Genomic DNA, 17843 nt, shown 5'->3' with positions numbered 1-17843 from the left:
TGTACTATTTATATTGAATCTTTTTTAAATCTTTAAAAATATCGAGTTTAGATTTAACTTAATTATGTTGAACTGAAAAATTATCTTTAATATCTTTCTAATAGCTTTGTAATTAGCTTTTTTTATCTTCGGCATTTATTCAGAAATATATATATACGGTTACGCATTTATTATATTTATTATAATGCGTTAGATAAATACATATTTCTTTCGATGAGGGTAAAGAAGAAGAGCAAAGGAAAGTATAAAGATCAAGTTTGAATAATAGATTTAAATTTTGAATAACAATTTTGAAAAGGTCTTTTTTCGCAATAAAAGTTTTATTGAAAAGAATGATTTTGTAGACATATACCAACTCGATAATCTTGAATGAGTATACTTAAATTAGAAGAGAAGTAGAAATAGTAGTTTCATCAATAGTCAAGTATATTCTTTTTTTCTCTTTTATTTAGTCTTCATATCCTGTGTTTGTTGAATAAAAAAAAAAAAATAAAGCCAAAAAGCAATTCTTTGCTTGCAAAAATAGTTATTCAATATTAAATCATATACGTAAAACTTATACAAAGAGAAATTTTGGGCGGGTCAAAAAGTTATTAGGTCATATTAGAATATGAGTGAAGTTGAAAGAAGTGGAGAAAAGTTAAGAATAGGCAACACATGGTTAACATATGGGGTTTTCGAGCCGAGAATAAAGGAATACAAAAGCTTGATAGCAACGGGACGAGTCTCTTTTATACCCCTTTATTATCATACTTCAGCGACAATAAGAGTTGTTTTTTTAAATAAACAAATTTCGGGAAAATTATTCCACTTCTAGCACAATTCAATCCCGCACGTGGTACTCTCCGTCAGCATCCATGGAATTTTCTCCGGTGAAGAATTCCTCGTCGCTCGCGAGTTCCGAAGTGGAGAAATAAAAGAGAGAGAGAGAGAGGGAAAAGAGAAGATATAGAGACCACGTGAGCGCGAGCGAAAACGTCACTCTCGCGATTGGCCAATATCTCGCGGAGGTTCCCCGCTTTCGATGCAGCATCCGTCCATCATCCAGTCCTTCTCTCATCGCGCGTTGATGAGGGAATTATATCAGAACAACTCGCGGTCGCGATCGGCTCAGTCGCGCTCCGTCTTCCGAGAGGACGAGGTTTCCTTTTAATTCCTCCCTCTTCCTTGCTTTTTTTTTTTTTTTTTAATGCGTGTCACACAGAGTCTCTCCTTCCCTCATCGTTTCTCTCACCTCGCATCTTGGCTTCTCGCGTAATCGTTTCCAGCGCGGAGCTAAATTTAGCGCTGACCGAGCGACGTATATAAGTTCCTCCTTCTCTTCCACCTCGTGCGCGGCTCGCCGTCGTTTCCTGCACGCGCGCGACGGCCCCGAGGTCGCGAGAAAACACGAGGAGGTCCCACCTGTGAAGTTCCGTCGTTCCGCGGTGGGAGAGACGAGAGAAAGAGGAGTATATCCGGATCGCCGAGCACATATATAAGCCAAGTAGTGCATACCGTATCGGCTCTCAAACTCTGGGAGTGCGTCGTCGAGGGAGGCAGCTCGTTGAACTTGTGACTCCCGAACGCTGATAAGCGGAATCTGTGAAACGCTTTATCGCGGGAACACGCGCAACTTTTTCCTGGAATTTCATGGCGACGTAAAATTTCGATGGAGAGCGATTTTTCGTCGCGTTAGTGCGCGATATACAATCGATTTATCATGATGTTATAGTGCGCGGACAAATTTTCGCGTCTTGATCTTTTTTCGGACCTCTTTAACTAGATTAATATATTTTTTGACAGAAATCAGCTGATAACTATCAAGATTTTCTGAAATTCATTTCGTACGCCAAAATTGGCGACAGGCGCGAAAACAGAGTGCCTGCTCGTCATTGCCTCGTGTCTGCGGGAGTGATAAGCGTTGCGTGTGTTCGTTTCATTGCGCGTAATAAACGCTAAAAATAGCCGCGTTATCGCGTCGCGGACGAATAACGAGGCGATAAACATCGGCCGCGACACACGCGCGCGAGTTCCGCGCGAGTTCCTCTTCTTCTAGTGTTGTCGCGGGTGATAAGGCAGCGGAGGGTGCAAGAACGTGTCCAGGAATCGCTGCTGGGTTTTTTGTTTCCTTTATCTTATTCGAGCCCGGCAATAATGAGAGGACCCAAGAAGAGAGAGATCACGTTGCCGCGGAACTCTCGAAAATTGCCCGACTCCGTCAGATCCTTTCCAAATTAGAGACTCGGGTAACCCGAAAAAAAAAGGAAGAAAATAACAACCGAATTGATGTAATTGCGCCTCGTGTCTCCCAGAAACTCGACGTTGTCTGGAAACGTAGAAATATTCACGACACGAAACAAACAAACTTTGATTCTTTCCGCTATTTATGTATGTACGATTTTCGCTTTCCTCAATATTTCATATTTTTGACAACGTTTTGAAACTATTTATTTGGACGTCGACGAAGGACAGAGAGAAAGACGGCTCGAAGGATTTTAAACAGCCGAGATATATACGTAACGAGACATTTACCGTCGATGATTTTAGTGGCGCCTGTTGTGTGTGTTGATTTCTTTTCCCGATATTTAAATTAAATGTAAATCACGGGGTGCGTTGTTGAATAAATATCGATAAGAGACAACAGTTAGCTGGTAACGAGTGAAATATCGCGTCATGTATTATTGAACGAATATTGATAAAAATTATCGAGACATCAGTAAGTGACTTAGTAGGAGGGAGAGAAGTGAATCCATTTTCTGAATTTTTTAATACCAGTTGTTACGACTTTTCAATCTGCTAATAAATACATTTTATTTCTCGCACTTCATTTCGCGGAAATAAATGATAAATAAATTCATTGTCGTGTACTGCGATATCGAAACGTCATAATCTTAAAATCTAAAAAAAAAACGAAAATAAAAATAAGAGACTATGAGGGTTTACGTGGAACGAGCGAGCGCGTTCGAGCGATATCCGCGCGCGGAAAGCACGAGCGTGAAGTTCGTCGGCGGCGGAAGTCCGCATCACCACCATCGGATCGTCCATCGTCATCGCCACGCGATCGCTCACGAGAGCATGTTACCGGACGTGTGCTGTTATTGTTACATGTGCGTAGAGATGGCCAGGGATACGCCGGGCTCGCCGATGCCGCGACCGCGAGATTTGGGCGCTGGCAATGGGGGAGGAACGGCGACCGCCACCCTGACTTCCGGTGCTTATCACGCCGCGGCGGCCGACACCGCCAGCTTGCACGGCCACGCGCTGCAGCAGAGGATACTCCAGGTAATGTACGACTATATATATATATATCTATACGCATGTTTACATTAGCAGATCCTGATTTCAATCATGTGGGGAAAAGAAGAGGAAGAGTCTGGTAAAATTGTTTGGCTTGAGATTTTTTTCCGAAATTTTTGCAACAGATTTAGCAAAATTTAAAAAAAAAATTTTTTTATTCGGAAGGAGAGAATTTTGATCCCCCAAAATCTCCCTCTGTTAATCTGTGTATATGTATCTATATTGTAAAAAAAAAATATGTAAAATTACATTTATTATTTATGTAATTTTACATATTTTTATGTAAGATATTACATATTTGTTACAGTGTATATACATGTATACATTGTATATCTATATAGAATGGATCGATGTGTATGAAATAAATTTCAGAAAATTTTGATAGTTATCAGCTGATTTCTGTCAAAAAATATATTAATCTAGTAAACTTTACATATGTTTTTGAAAATATTTTTTTAAATATAATATCGAAGAATGGTGCGAGCGTAATGTTGTTTTAGTCAATAGATTATAAAATAGATATCTTTTAATTCACAAATCTAATTATATTTATTAGAGTGACAATTTTCCGTGAAAATAAATACATCAATACTCTTTTACGAAATGTGTTTGATATACGATTTAAAGTAACACGGAAGAAAGCTAGATCTGTTTGCTATTTTAAAAGGACGTATTTATTATTTTTTTATTTGATCAAAACTATTTTATATTAAATCCTTTTATTAAAAAAGAGAGAAAGAGAACGATTTATTTGTGGACGTATATAAAATACGAAATGTGTGTACATGTTATTCTGAATCGTAAGTCTTCCTAATAAAAGGATTTGACATAAAATGATTTGAAAAGGAAAATGCGAATCTTTTGTGCCAGTATATCGCATTGAAATGAATTTACGGCAGCGATAGATAATTGTGTATCGCACAAATTTGCTTCCATCGAAATATAGGTATGTATACGATGAAGTTTAGATTACTGCAATCGAGCTCTCACACAGTTTCGGGTGAGTTCGATCGATCGTGCGCGCTTTAGTAACATGGCAATTAAGTTCAAGGTCGCCGATACTTTCGCGAAGGCCAAATTTAATGTTTGCGGAGAATCCACCGGAAAGAAAACATATATATCGCATACGATATTTTCTCTAACTGCAGTATTACGTTTCGTTATATTGCATCGGATTTCGTTCCCTCGAAAACAAAAGGCTGGAAACAATCTTGAAATATATACATATAGGTATGTAATGCATAAAATATATTTGAATATTGCATACATGACGTATTTCATAGTGTGTAGCATACATTTAATTAAAACCCCAAACATCGTACATTTTAATGAGATGGCGTTTATTTTATTCAAGTCTTCTCACAGAGTTTTGTGTTATCGTACTTTTTTCTTATTTTTGAAAAATATTTCTTGATAATTTTCTCTTTAAAATAGAAACTAAAGGAATTCCAGCTTATATCAAGATAATATAGTTTCTTTATAATAAGGATATACTTTTCATGAAAAAATGTCTTCTGTAATTTTGTAATTATTAAAATATTCACCATTAAAGTAATAACAGATTACTTCTGATAAATTTGGAATCGATTTCTTTCTAGAGGGAGATTTAAAGAATATACATATAATTTAAACGGGAAGGAAATTAATTTCAATCGATTCTTCCTTCGAAAAAATTTGTTATTAAAATTATCATAGAATAGCAAATATTGTTTCCCAGCCTATCGCATATTTTATGTATGTATGTATATAAATATTTATGTTTATATATAAAGATGACGTGATCGTGTCCTATTGTTTGGCGGAAATCTCGGCGACACGGCGCGTAAAATTGCATCCTGCTGCGTAATGCGTGCGTTTTATTCGGCGAATATAGAATTCAATTACCATACGTTTGACGGCGATAAATAGTGGGAGATATCGGGAGGGTGGGTTATTTTCTGCGCGCGTCTACCTTATCGGGGCAAATGAATCGGAATTCACACAAATGATATTGATGCAACGACGATAAGCTCACCTCTAATAGCCATTTGTTTTTGCGGAGCCGAGATACGTCACACGAACGCTTTTTTAATTGACATAAGGTTTACGCAATCGCGGCTCCAATTATCTTTTATTCTATCGAAAATATTTCTCATATAATTTATTAATAAGTAACAAAATGATGTTGCGATTAAAGATATATATAAATTCACGCGCGTGTTTATATATATATTTTTTATTAATCTATAATTATAGAATTTATTGTGTAATTTATGCTTATATTTTTTTTTTTTTTTTTTTTTTTTTTTCGATATTACCATTCATTTTTATATATTTTATACAAAAAAAAGATTGTTATAATAGGATTTTATATAATATAAACATATTCTTGTTGTCAGAAATATTTGAAGAGATTGTATCTTTTTTATATACATATATAGATATTTACATCCGTTTATGAGTCAATTCTAATCCAACTTTAGATTAGATAAAAGAAATAAAATTTAAAACATTTAAACAATATGTTCAAAGTATAGTTTATCATTAGTTGCTTTCCATTTACATCAAAACTCAGATAAATTTTACTTCTGTCTTTCTTCAACATCCACGTTAAAAAAAGACAGAAGTGAGATTTATCTGATTTATCTGATTGTGAATTTTGATGTAAATGGAAAGCAACTGTTATGAACAAGTAAACAGTTGTATATTTGCATTGTACAATTGTACAATTGTATAATTGTATATTTGCATCAATTGCATTCTTTGTCGAATTACAATTTTCAATTTTTCAAAGTTTTTCTATCATTTTTTTATAAATGAATTAGACAATGTGTGCCCGATTACATTAAGAGATTTGCAAACAAATGTTTTCCTTACGAGATGAGAAAGTAAACTATAAGCATAATGATACTTTCAGCTATTATATGATAACATGATTTTATTGCATAATGCACATCGGAGACATATATAAATAAATTAAAAAAAAGAATAATAAAAAAATTATTTAATTCTCGATCTTTGATTGATTCGACAACATTAATTTTCATTTTTATTTTCTCGCATTACAACATCACAGAGTAGATCCAAAGAGTGCATCTATCAGTAATAGATCTTGATTTTTTGCATAATTTACGATTACTCATGAGATGATATCTATAGTTTCTTTACCTAAAATGAAAAAAAAAAAATGCGATTAATATAAACACGAGCAAGAAAATTGAAGCAAGTTGTTCATGTTGTTATATAATTCTTAAGCTTATATTAGTACTGACGCTTATGTAATGATAAATTGTATGAAGAATCTCGCGCAAACTACCAATATAACATGGCGAGGTATGTCGGTAGAATTTAAATTAACCTATGAGCTTTGGCTCTTGAACTAGCATATGATTAATGCAATGTCACTATCGATAATGTAAACATATGACGTTTAGTTTTCCCAGGATAATACCTGCATTTGCGTCTTGAATCGGGTATCAATATCATTATTATTATATGCAAAGTATGCGCTTCATTTCTTCTTTTTTTATTCATTACTCATACTTGCAAATTCATAATTTGCAACAGATAATTTGCAAAGGATGATGTCATTCATTTTGAAAAAAGCGTTAATGATAAACGCGTATCTTGTCGAGAAGCTTCCTAACGATAATTATTTGCGCGATAAGATTTTAAAATTTATATTTATATTTCCGAAAAAATCGAAAGCCTCGCAGCGATTAATCCGACAATTAGAATGAAAGTGAAGATGTTGAAAAAAAGGGTGAGCCGCGCCATCATGGATTTCCATATCGACATCGAACTGCGACGATTATATTCGCGTATCCAGTCTTGCACCATGATGGTGCTTGGATCTATTATTTTGGGACCTAGAACAGCCTGTAATTAAATTACTTAATGAAACATTAACCCGAAGAAAGAATTCTCTGTATGCAGGGTGTCTGACCGAAAATATACAAGTAGATCTGTTATTTGGAGACAATTTTTCCTCGGCAAAAATATTGAGGCATCAATAATTTTCAAGTTATAAGCGATTGAAAGTAAAGGGTTTTTTGCAAACTAACAATAAGCCTTGTGGAAATAAAATATTAACAAAACCGTATTCTCCAATTAATTTCAAGTAGAGTTTACTTTAATAAAATTTTAATTTAAGGTTTAATTATAAAGATAATGGCAAAAATTTAGAACATGCAAAAATAATAGCCTCCCTCGATTTTTTTGCTGAGAAAAAATCGTCTCCAAATAACGAGATCTACTTGTAAATTTTCGGTGTGACACTTTAGTCAGACACTCTGTATACCTAACTCTTTTATCTCGAATTTTCAATTGCTGTTCCGAGCCAAATGTGTATTTTAACATAAATTATCCTTGTAAGGCTATCAGTTTAGGTGAAATACAGTGAAATGACCTAATTGTAAGAAGATAATTTTTCTCCTCTATTATATACGGATATTTTCCACTTTTTTACGGTCTATATCTCTATAAACCTTCTCGTACATCTTATCTTTACATCTCACTGTATTCCGGCTCACTTATCGTGGTCGAAGTTGGCGCGTTGTGTTACACTAACAAATTCGGCCAAGGTCATCGATTTCAGCGGCGCTCTGCATAATGGACAAGGTGGTGGCGCAGGTGCTATTCTAACATCGCAATAACTCGCCAGGCACTCAGCGCACAACAAGTGACCGCAGGGGGCTTTCACGCCCATCCTCGGCGTGTTTAAACAGATCGGACAGATTTCGCCGTTGTACGTCATCGTGGGTCTGTCGTCACTGTCGAGGAAACGAAAGTGCGCCGTTTACCTCCTGTCATACGCATGTGCAACGCACCCGCGTTGTTGTGTTGATACACGTTGCTTTTATTAAATAAGTTAAAACCGGCAAATAAACGCGTGTTGGAACGTAAACATTAATGTTCAAATATACATAGTACATACACACTGTAAAAAAAATATATGTAACATATTACATAAAAATTTGTAAGATTACGTAAATATTAAATGTAAAATTACACGATCGTGTAATTTTACACTTATTATTTGTGTAATTTTATATATTTCTTTATGTAATTTTACATATATACAGTGCACATGTACACGTCAGTATAAAAGAAAATATTTTAAAAAATTATAAAAGAGTATATGTAAGAAAACGAAATTATATTTATACATAAAAATGGAATTTTATATTTTACATTTAATAGAAAAATATATTATATTAATATAGCGCGCGTCTCTCTTATAAAAATTGTACCTTTTGAACTCTTTCATTTCGGTGGTACTCAAATCGGCACTCGAGACGTTCGACACAGTTGGAGTTCTACGATTTCTACGGAAGCTTCTCCATCTTCTGCCAAACGAACTATTTCCTCGAAACAGTAGGACGCAAATGCCGAAACCTACCGCGAATGCTGTAATTCGAAGGGCGTATCCTTTCCATCCCGAGGTCGGTCCTTCATTAGGAGGCATAATGAAGGCGAGGGTCCTCGCTTTATATTGTCCCGTAAAGTTCATTTTTTCCAATTTTCCTCCCGGATCTGTTTTAATTAATTCAGTATTCTTTTGCGACACAATTTATAACGACAATTATTTTTCACGATACATCGCAATGTGTATCAATTTATTCGAAAATTTTAGACTTGATCAGCTTTTGGTTAATAGATTGATGTATGAATTATGGTGACAGTGACAAAGCGATGTTCAACTGTCAATTATAACGGCTTGAAATTAAGCTCGTCGTGAAGTTAATTATGAAAATTTAATCTACAAAATTGCATCTTTTTACAATTATCTTCGAATTTCGATTCATCAATCATTTCGAAGCTTTCGACTTTTGTGGATTTTTCTGTATAAGAGCCAATAATTTAAATTATCGTTAAGACTCTGTCACTTCAGTAATGACTAATCGGAACTTAAGAATCGCGTTCTCGGAAACTTAATTAAAGTTCCCAGGATTCAAGTTATTTTCGTTCTGGTTTTTTTCCAATTTTGTTTCTAAAAGGAGAATAAATATCCCAGCTTGAAGGATATCAATTCTATCAATTCTACACAGAGAGAACTTCTTCTTAGATTTTACCATGAAATCATAATAATTGTGGAACAATATGGTATATATTAAAAGAATTTTATATACAAGTTTTTCTGCTTAATATTTACCATAATAAAAATATGAATATCTACCACAATACGTACATATATATTAATATTTTTTATTGTAGTAAATGTTAATCAGAGAACTTATAAAAATCTTTCAGTATGATTTTCAGGGTAAAAATTCTAAGAGAAAATTTTCGCCGTGTAGAGTAATGTCCGACATACCTAATTCTCTCTTCCGTCACGTTCGATTTGTTTTTAAACATTCTTACCCAAGTGCAATGGGGAATCACATGGCGATAGAGTTCGCGCTCTCGTTCGTGGACGTAACCAATTGGACGAAATTGTTTTGGTCTTCGTGGTCAGTGCGACCCACGCACTTCCTTCTGAGAAAGGACGGGTCAAAGTCGCCTACGTGCTACGAACGCGACAACGAAAATCATTCGAGAGACACGGTGAATTGGATTAAACGGATCAAATGCGCGCGCCATGTTGGCGGTGAAACTTTTGCGCTATGCATACTTTCGCATTTCCACTTGACGCTCAACAAAAGCTTATTCAGAAACACATTGAAAGGACCCCGCGCATAAATCTGCATCTCCGTGTTTGTCTGCTTTTTTTCCTTTATTCTTCATCCGTTTGACTGATCGAAAAAAAATAAAATAAAATAAAATAAATGTCTGCTAATGAATTAATATATTCTGATAAATAGAATAAAAAAATATGTATATCGTAAAACATAGGCTTTGTGACGATTTTTCAATTGAAAGAAAAAATACGTATATCGAGTGACTTTTGTGTCCCATACTTGCGCGAATTATATTCACTCGGTCTCTTTCATTGTTCAGATATTTTTAATATTTTATTCTTCAATTAAGGACATTACAATACCCTTGAGATATCTGGATTTGTTTCCAGCTACAGCAGCAGCATCACCTTCAACAGCAGATCCTCCGGCAGCAATACCAGGCCCAGGAACGACAATTGACTGAAATGCACGAGCAACAGCTGCATCAACTCAAGGTGAGTCCAATCTTAAAGACTTCACACACACATATATATATATACCGATTTGTTTATTATGTACATCTCGATAAGCTCTTAGCGATTTAGTTCCTTGATAGTGATTTTATGGTTCATTATATCTCTTTGTAAACTCCTAGAATTTATTTTAATTAATTTTATATTAATGAAACTCTATATATGTCAAAATTAATCCTCTCTTGCATTGACGTAGAATTATAATCTCCTAAAAATGAATATATATTCTATCTTTCGCCTATTATATATTTTTCTCAAATAACTAAATATAGATGACTTCTCCGATTTTTCGCGCCTTTTTCTTTCATCTTCAGCAAAAGAATGAATCATCAAATGAAATTATCATACGTTCGTTTTAATTAACCATTGACTGCGTGTATTCTAATGCCGTTTCTCATCGCGATTCATCTAAAAAGTTAAACGACTAACATTTGCACTCAGCAGTCAGCTGCAGCCGGGTATTATCCGTCCGTAATAGAGAATCCTCTCTCTTTCTCACTCTCTCTCTCTCTTACTTTTTCCCCGATAGTCTTCTCTCTCGTTCCCGTCACCGTTCGCGATGACAATTCTCTCTCGAAACGTCACCCTGTGCCGCGTTGTGTCTTTTCCTCTCTCTTTCTTCCTCTCCCTGTGCTCTGTCGAAAGTCCAGCGGAATATTCCTCTCATTGTCGGCGAAGCGCGTAACGTGCGTCACGAAGGCGATAGTAACAATAACGGTTGATCGTGAAAATAAACTGGCCGCGCATCGCGGAATCCCAAGATTCTCGGTCGACCGACCTCGCGATCCTCCGGTTTCTATACAGGGTGTCCCATAGGAAATTGCTGCAACTAATCAGCTGTCATTTTTTAATGCATGCACGAGAGAACAAAATTGTGTCAAAAAAAGGATCTGCGGTTTTCAACGGATATAAATAAAATGTTTGTATATACCTACGAGTTTATTTTATTAAAAAAAAAAAATAATGAAGAGTGCTAATAATTACATATGTAAACTAATGATAAATAAGTATATTTGAAGTGTGCAATATTTGAATTTGTGCAAAGTTCTGTTCTTTTACGAGAACTCTTAAGAACTTTTTCTAACATATCATTTTTAATGTTATTGACGATCCTTTTAATAGCTGTTATTAAATTTGGCATTGTTGAAGATATTTATTATTAGTTTATGTGATTTTATGTGCGTGAAGCCGATGTATTATTGAACTCATCAATTATTAAGAATTCAGGAACTTATGTTCGTTATAATTTTATTGCTCTTCGATCATTTAAATGGGGTAGTTTTAATTAAATCAAATTTTATATCTTTGAACGCCAAATTCACTCACACGCAATATCCCACTTTTATCCTGTGAAACTTTTTATATCGTTTTTTATCGTGAGGTTTGAAAAAATAATGTATAATTCTACGTCAACTTTAAACTAAAGAGTCTTATTGTCTTTTTAAAAGTCAATTTAAATACAATTTTAAGCTGTAACTTTGCAGTTGCAGAAATATTTGTAACTGTAATTTAAATTTACATTTTGACAATACCGTGTAATAATCGAAAGCCGATTATTCGAAATAATAATTTATCTCACATACGAACGAAAATTTCAGTTTTTGCGCGAAAGATACAAATCGAGTTGTACGATTAATTAAAAAATTATTCGAAACGTGTTCATTTCTTGCAAATACCAGAGAAATCTTATCGATTTGCACATAAAAAAGATTCAGACAATTTTTTTGGTACTTTCGCGTATTAATAAGTCCCCGGATATGTGGATGCAAAAATGATAACATTTTGTTTCTTCAAGTTTCTTTATAACTTGAAATCGTTTACATACAACTATTTCGAAGTATAGAATTATGCGGTTCTACTATAAATCGATATATAGCCTTTCCACTTGGCATAACGCGTACTCATTATGACGCTCGTTTATCGTAATTATGCATGGAATCGTCGTATCCTATAATCTTCTAACATCGCGTATAAATATGTCATAGAAAATTGCTATTCACCGACGATACGAGGGATAATAAATTGAAATTGACGTGCGTGCAGCATGTTTTAGAGTAACGCAACTTTAAATTAATATCGTTTCACAGACACACACATATATATATAACTTTTATTGCGCATATAAATAAAATCTAATCCGATTACAATCGAAGAGTGGATCACAGCCGATCAAATAAAAGTCCATTCATGGTTAATATGAATGTTTTTTATAAATTAAAAAATTTATGCCGATAATTCGTTAATTTTTTTAATTATTATGTTTGCATCGTATTTTATGCTATTTTTGCATCGTTATGTTACTCGAAAAAAAATATTCCGCAATAAAATACGACTCGTAAATCATGTTTTCATGTTATTCTTCATTAGACAAGACATTGATGAATTTTTTTTACTTTTGAAATTTATTCTTTTTCAAGTTTATTCTTTTATTCTTCAAAGTTCAAGGTGCACTGAAAAAAATGATTATAAATTAATAAATATTTGTTTCAATACTGCTTAATAAACCATTTATTTTTGAAAAGGATTTTCTTATACATATATGAAATAAATATTTATTCTAATTTAATGCATTTGTTTCAATGTGGCTATATTATTATTGAACGAAAGAGAGAGAGAGAGAGGATTTTGATTCATTCGTTCGTTTTCCTTGCACCTTTGATCTCGACATCTCGTAACGTCTATATGCTATTTTCGGCCGTCGAGATACCGTAAACATACCCGTTGCACCTGTGGCGCGCGCGCTGACGTCACTTCCGCCTCGGCGGTATTCCGGGCGCGGGAGGTGTTAACAGGTGCGCGCAGGTGTTTTCGGTCTCGCAGGTGCATTATTGTAGGCTCGATCGGGCAATAACTATCTTGATTTGTTTTATTGCTCGATTGTGCCTTGTGTATATTATTATGTCAGCTCGCGCTTTCTTTCGGTTATTGATTAATTATTAGCGCGCCGATGTCATTACATTGACGATTGTAAGTATGCTCCGTTACATATTGTACAATCGATGCTAAAGAGCTCGGGCTAAAATGTTCAATGGTAAATAAACGACATTAATTATGTATGCGGTGGAAAAGAACGGCATTTATTACGCTTTATTATACAGTAATCTAGATGCTCATTTATTATAAAGTATCGTTTTTAATAATCAATTTGTGCAAAGACCAGTATTTACATATTAGATTAAAAATCTATAATATTATGAAAGAAAAAGGCAAAGATTACCGCGTTTTATTTATATCTATATCTTTATTAATATTTACGAGACAGACATTTATTTTGACAGTTTTTAAAAAGTTTTTTTATCGATGGAATAAATAATATTTATCGAATAAAATTAAATTAATGCCTGCATATTTTACATTTCTCAATTTTGATTAGCATTGATTAATTTTCTTAGATTAATGAATATGTATTGCGGATATTAGATCATCATTTTGCATTTAAAATTTTTTTATTAGACGTTTATGCAATATATTTAATATTATATAATATATTAATAATGAAAAAAAAAAAAAAATATCTATAAGGCAGTAGGAGCCAAGTCACCAAATCTCATGTTTTTGACTTTATTAATTAATCAAAAAACAATACACGTTTCGGTCCTTTTTTAACCCTTCTTCAACGTGAACTAATAGAAATATATATAGATTATATATAGGTAAAAAATTAAGTTATTTTTTATTCATTTGTCTGAAATGTAAAAAAAAAATAAAAACTTAATGTTTAATTAGTCAACTCCCTCTTTTAAAAAAGTGTAACTTCTCAGGAAAGGATATATAAGAGTATATATGTTTATATAAGAAACCCCTCTTAATTTTCAACAAAGAATCATCTCGTAAAATTTTTTGCACTTATTTAACTGCACCTTATATATAATATATTATATTTATATAATATTATTATATAATATTATATTTACGTAATATTATATTGTATAATATTAGTATATAATATTACATAAATATATTTTATTTAATGTCAAAATATTAAATATAATATTAAATATTACATTTATGTATATAATTTGAATCCGACTAATGAACTAAATTTACGAGCTCTTCTCTGTAACTAATAATCGATGATGCGAAGACGCGAAGGCGAGAAAACAATTTCGCGCGTAGGAAAGAGAGAAAGAGCGCAGCCTCGTTAAAGATGCGAGCGTTCCACGTGCGCGGCGGATATTAATTGGTGAATAACGAGACGTCGCGCGGACGAGAACACGATGCCAGACGCGAGTAGAATAGAACCGTGGTGGCGAGATGTCGATGAACTCTGCTGAACGAGTCTCCTTTTCCGCGGTTGATCGCGAGATTCGGAAGTCTCTCTCCGAAATATAAGTACATAGGGATGAGAGGAGATACGCGGGATCATCTGAGCGAAACGCGTTGACTTAAGAGCCGGATATCCAAACGTATTAATAAATGTATTAATAAATAATTCGATGCTCTCGCGATCTCTCGAATCACGTCGTTATATATCCTAGCCGAATATACACGCCAATCGCGGAGCGAGAGATTATATAGGACGCGCGAATTAGATTTCTTAAAATATGTGATATAATAAAAGGCCAACTTAACGAGCTTATATGCTAATAATTGAAAAATTTTTATTTATTAATTTACGTCATACTATACAAAAGTTACGATAAACGTTTCGACTGTACGACAGTCTTTCTCAATATCCTAATAATATGTTAAAAAATTAATTTAGTCATTTCGACCTCATAAATAAATACAACAATTATAAGATTATATGACGAACGCAGTATAAAATTCATGATTGTTGGCATGAGTTAGAGCGTCAGATGCTGTTATATTATGTAACGACACTGTGAACAAATTAATATATCCGCTCAAATATTACAATACATTTAGATTTTTAATAAATAGTATTAACTTACTTTTTTGTCAACGAACATAACACCCTTGTTAAAAATTATTTCTTTTTACTTAACATAATCACAATGTGTACTTTTTTAAAAAACAAATCGATATCTGTATCTTACAATGTCAGAGCGCTGTATATATACCCAATTTTTAAGATGACGTAGACAATTTTTTTTAAATATCATAATAAGAACCGTCAAGACGCTCGGTGTCCTTTTTTAGGTTGATACTGTTGTTTTCTTCTTTAATATATATCATTTCTGATATCAACCTTTTATAATAATTCTTTTCATAATCTAGGATTTTTGTGTCGTTCCAATTGAAATTGTGTGTAAATTTTACAATATGATCAGAAACCACCGAGTGCCTTGCTGAATCTAATCTAATATTATTTTTATGTTCATTTACTCTTGTACCTAATTGTCTTTTCGTCTGTCCTACATATGTAGCATCACAATTATTACACGAAATCTTATATATGACCCCCGAATTATTTTGGAGCTTATCTCTGTCTTTTTGCGTTTTTATGACTCTGTTTAATTTCTTTAGACATCTGTATCCTACTGTTATATTTGATTTCTTTAATTCTGATGCTACTAGTTCCGAGATTCTTTCAATATAAGGTATCGCTATGAATTTTTTATTATTGTCATTATTTATGATTTCGTTATTTATATCTTGAGTCATTTCTTTGTTTAATCTATTAACAATAAGGAACTTCAGTCTATTATTGATTTCTGAGAAAATGAGATCAAGAGGATAACTATTGCTCAATAAAATCTCTATGATTAATGTTAAATTTTTACTATGAAAACGGGGATGTGATAATAATATTGACCGGTCTACTAAATTATATATTACACTTTTTTTGTGGCATATAGGATGATTTGAATGATATGAGAGTGTTCTACCCGAAAATGTTTTTTTCTGAAACCAATCTATGTATATTATGTTATTTATAATTTTGAGTGAGATATCTAAAAAACTTATGCTACGGTTATCCTCTCTTTCTATTGTGAATTTTAATCTATCGTGACAATCATTAAATTTTTCTACTAGATATGTGACTTGATCTTCCGGCAAGCAAAGCAAGATATCATCGACGTAGCGATAGTAAAACCTTATATTAACCTTTATAGTTTCAAGAATCCTAGTTTCTATATCTTGCATGACAATATCAGCAATAATTGGAGATAAAGGCGATCCCATAGGAGTTCCATGTATTTGTTTATAGATCGTTTCGTTGAATGTGAAGTACGTTGAAGTCAAAATAAATTTAATTACATTAACAAACTCATTTTTGTCTATTGATGTGTGGTTTTCAATGTAATGCCATCTATTATTTATGCTGTCTATTGCAAGGTCCACAGGAACATTTGTGAACAACGATATCACATCCAAAGATACGATTGTTTCATTGTTATTTAATTTAAGATCAGACAAAGCGTTGCACAATTCAAAACTATTGTTAACATGACTTTTGCCTTTGGGTAAACTTGTCACTAAAATGTTGTGTAAATATGCAGCTAAATGATGTAGTGCTGTATTGACCGATGATACTATTACTCTGAATGGAACATTTTCCTTGTGAATTTTGGGCAAGCCATATGCTTTAGGAAGCACTGAATCACTGGAACTTAAACAATAATAGTCTTTTTTTGTGATCCATTCATTTTTTAACCATTGTTTTAAATTTTTGTTAAGGTCTTTTTCTATTTTTATTATTGGATTGTTTTTGATTGTCATATAATTATCTTTGTCATTTAATAATTCTTCAACTTTGTCTATATAAAATTCTTTGGTCATTGCTACGGTCGTGTTTCCCTTGTCTGCTCTTGTGAAAATGATGCTGGGATTTTGTTTACAAAATGTCATGGTTTTTTTGTACATAAAAGTAAGTTTGTCGTTAATTATGTCTTTCCTAGTATTGTTGTTTAAAAAAACAAAGAACTGTGGAATAGCTATGTTTCTTATTGTCGTGAGATTAGTTATGTTATTCGAATTGCTTTCTATGTCTTTAATGAATTCGGGGGTCATATATAAGATTTCGTGTAATAATTGTGATGCTACATATGTAGGACAGACGAAAAGACAATTAGGTACAAGAGTAAATGAACATAAAAATAATATTAGATTAGATTCAGCAAGGCACTCGGTGGTTTCTGATCATATTGTAAAATTTACACACAATTTCAATTGGAACGACACAAAAATCCTAGATTATGAAAAGAATTATTATAAAAGGTTGATATCAGAAATGATATATATTAAAGAAGAAAACAACAGTATCAACCTAAAAAAGGACACCGAGCGTCTTGACGGTTCTTATTATGATATTTTAAAAAAATTGTCTACGTCATCTTAAAAATTGGGTATATATACAGCGCTCTGACATTGTAAGATACAGATATCGATTTGTTTTTTAAAAAAGTACACATTGTGATTATGTTAAGTAAAAAGAAATAATTTTTAACAAGGGTGTTATGTTCGTTGACAAAAAAGTAAGTTAATACTATTTATTAAAAATCTAAATGTATTGTAATATTTGAGCGGATATATTAATTTGTTCACA

The 17843-nt window shown here is 33.1% G+C and overlaps 2 protein-coding genes across 12 annotated transcripts in view; one reads left to right on the top strand and one right to left on the bottom strand.

Moving 5' to 3' along the window:
* HDAC4 (histone deacetylase 4) overlaps positions 1-17843 on the top strand; it is a 122052-nt gene that overhangs the window by 88310 nt on the left and 15899 nt on the right. For 7 of the 11 annotated variants that reach the window (XM_085483388.1, XM_085483389.1, XM_085483387.1 and 4 more), the window contains 2 exons: positions 3098-3264; positions 10268-10372. In XM_085483388.1, the coding sequence (XP_085339514.1) occupies positions 3098-3264; positions 10268-10372 (272 nt within the window). Of the gene's footprint in view, positions 1-1101; positions 3265-10267; positions 10373-17843 lie in introns of those variants that run through there. The other 4 variants (XM_085483390.1, XM_085483382.1, XM_085483381.1 and 1 more) reach the window with 2 other exon arrangements.
* On the bottom strand, positions 6943-8846 carry LOC114941087 (uncharacterized). Its single transcript, XM_085483443.1, has 3 exons — positions 8511-8846; positions 7829-8030; positions 6943-7137 (listed from the first exon to the last, which is right to left on the bottom strand). Exons 1-3 carry the CDS (start codon positions 8768-8770, stop codon positions 6943-6945), a joined length of 657 nt encoding a protein of 218 aa, XP_085339569.1. The 5' UTR covers positions 8771-8846.

This window comes from Nylanderia fulva, unplaced genomic scaffold, assembly GCF_048542155.1.
Source record: "Nylanderia fulva isolate GAGA-0341 unplaced genomic scaffold, ASM4854215v1 Scaffold25, whole genome shotgun sequence".
In the NCBI taxonomy this organism is placed as follows: domain Eukaryota; kingdom Metazoa; phylum Arthropoda; class Insecta; order Hymenoptera; family Formicidae; genus Nylanderia; species Nylanderia fulva.
Note: the sequence above shows the minus strand (reverse complement) of the source record. Positions and strands in the feature narration are given on the sequence as shown.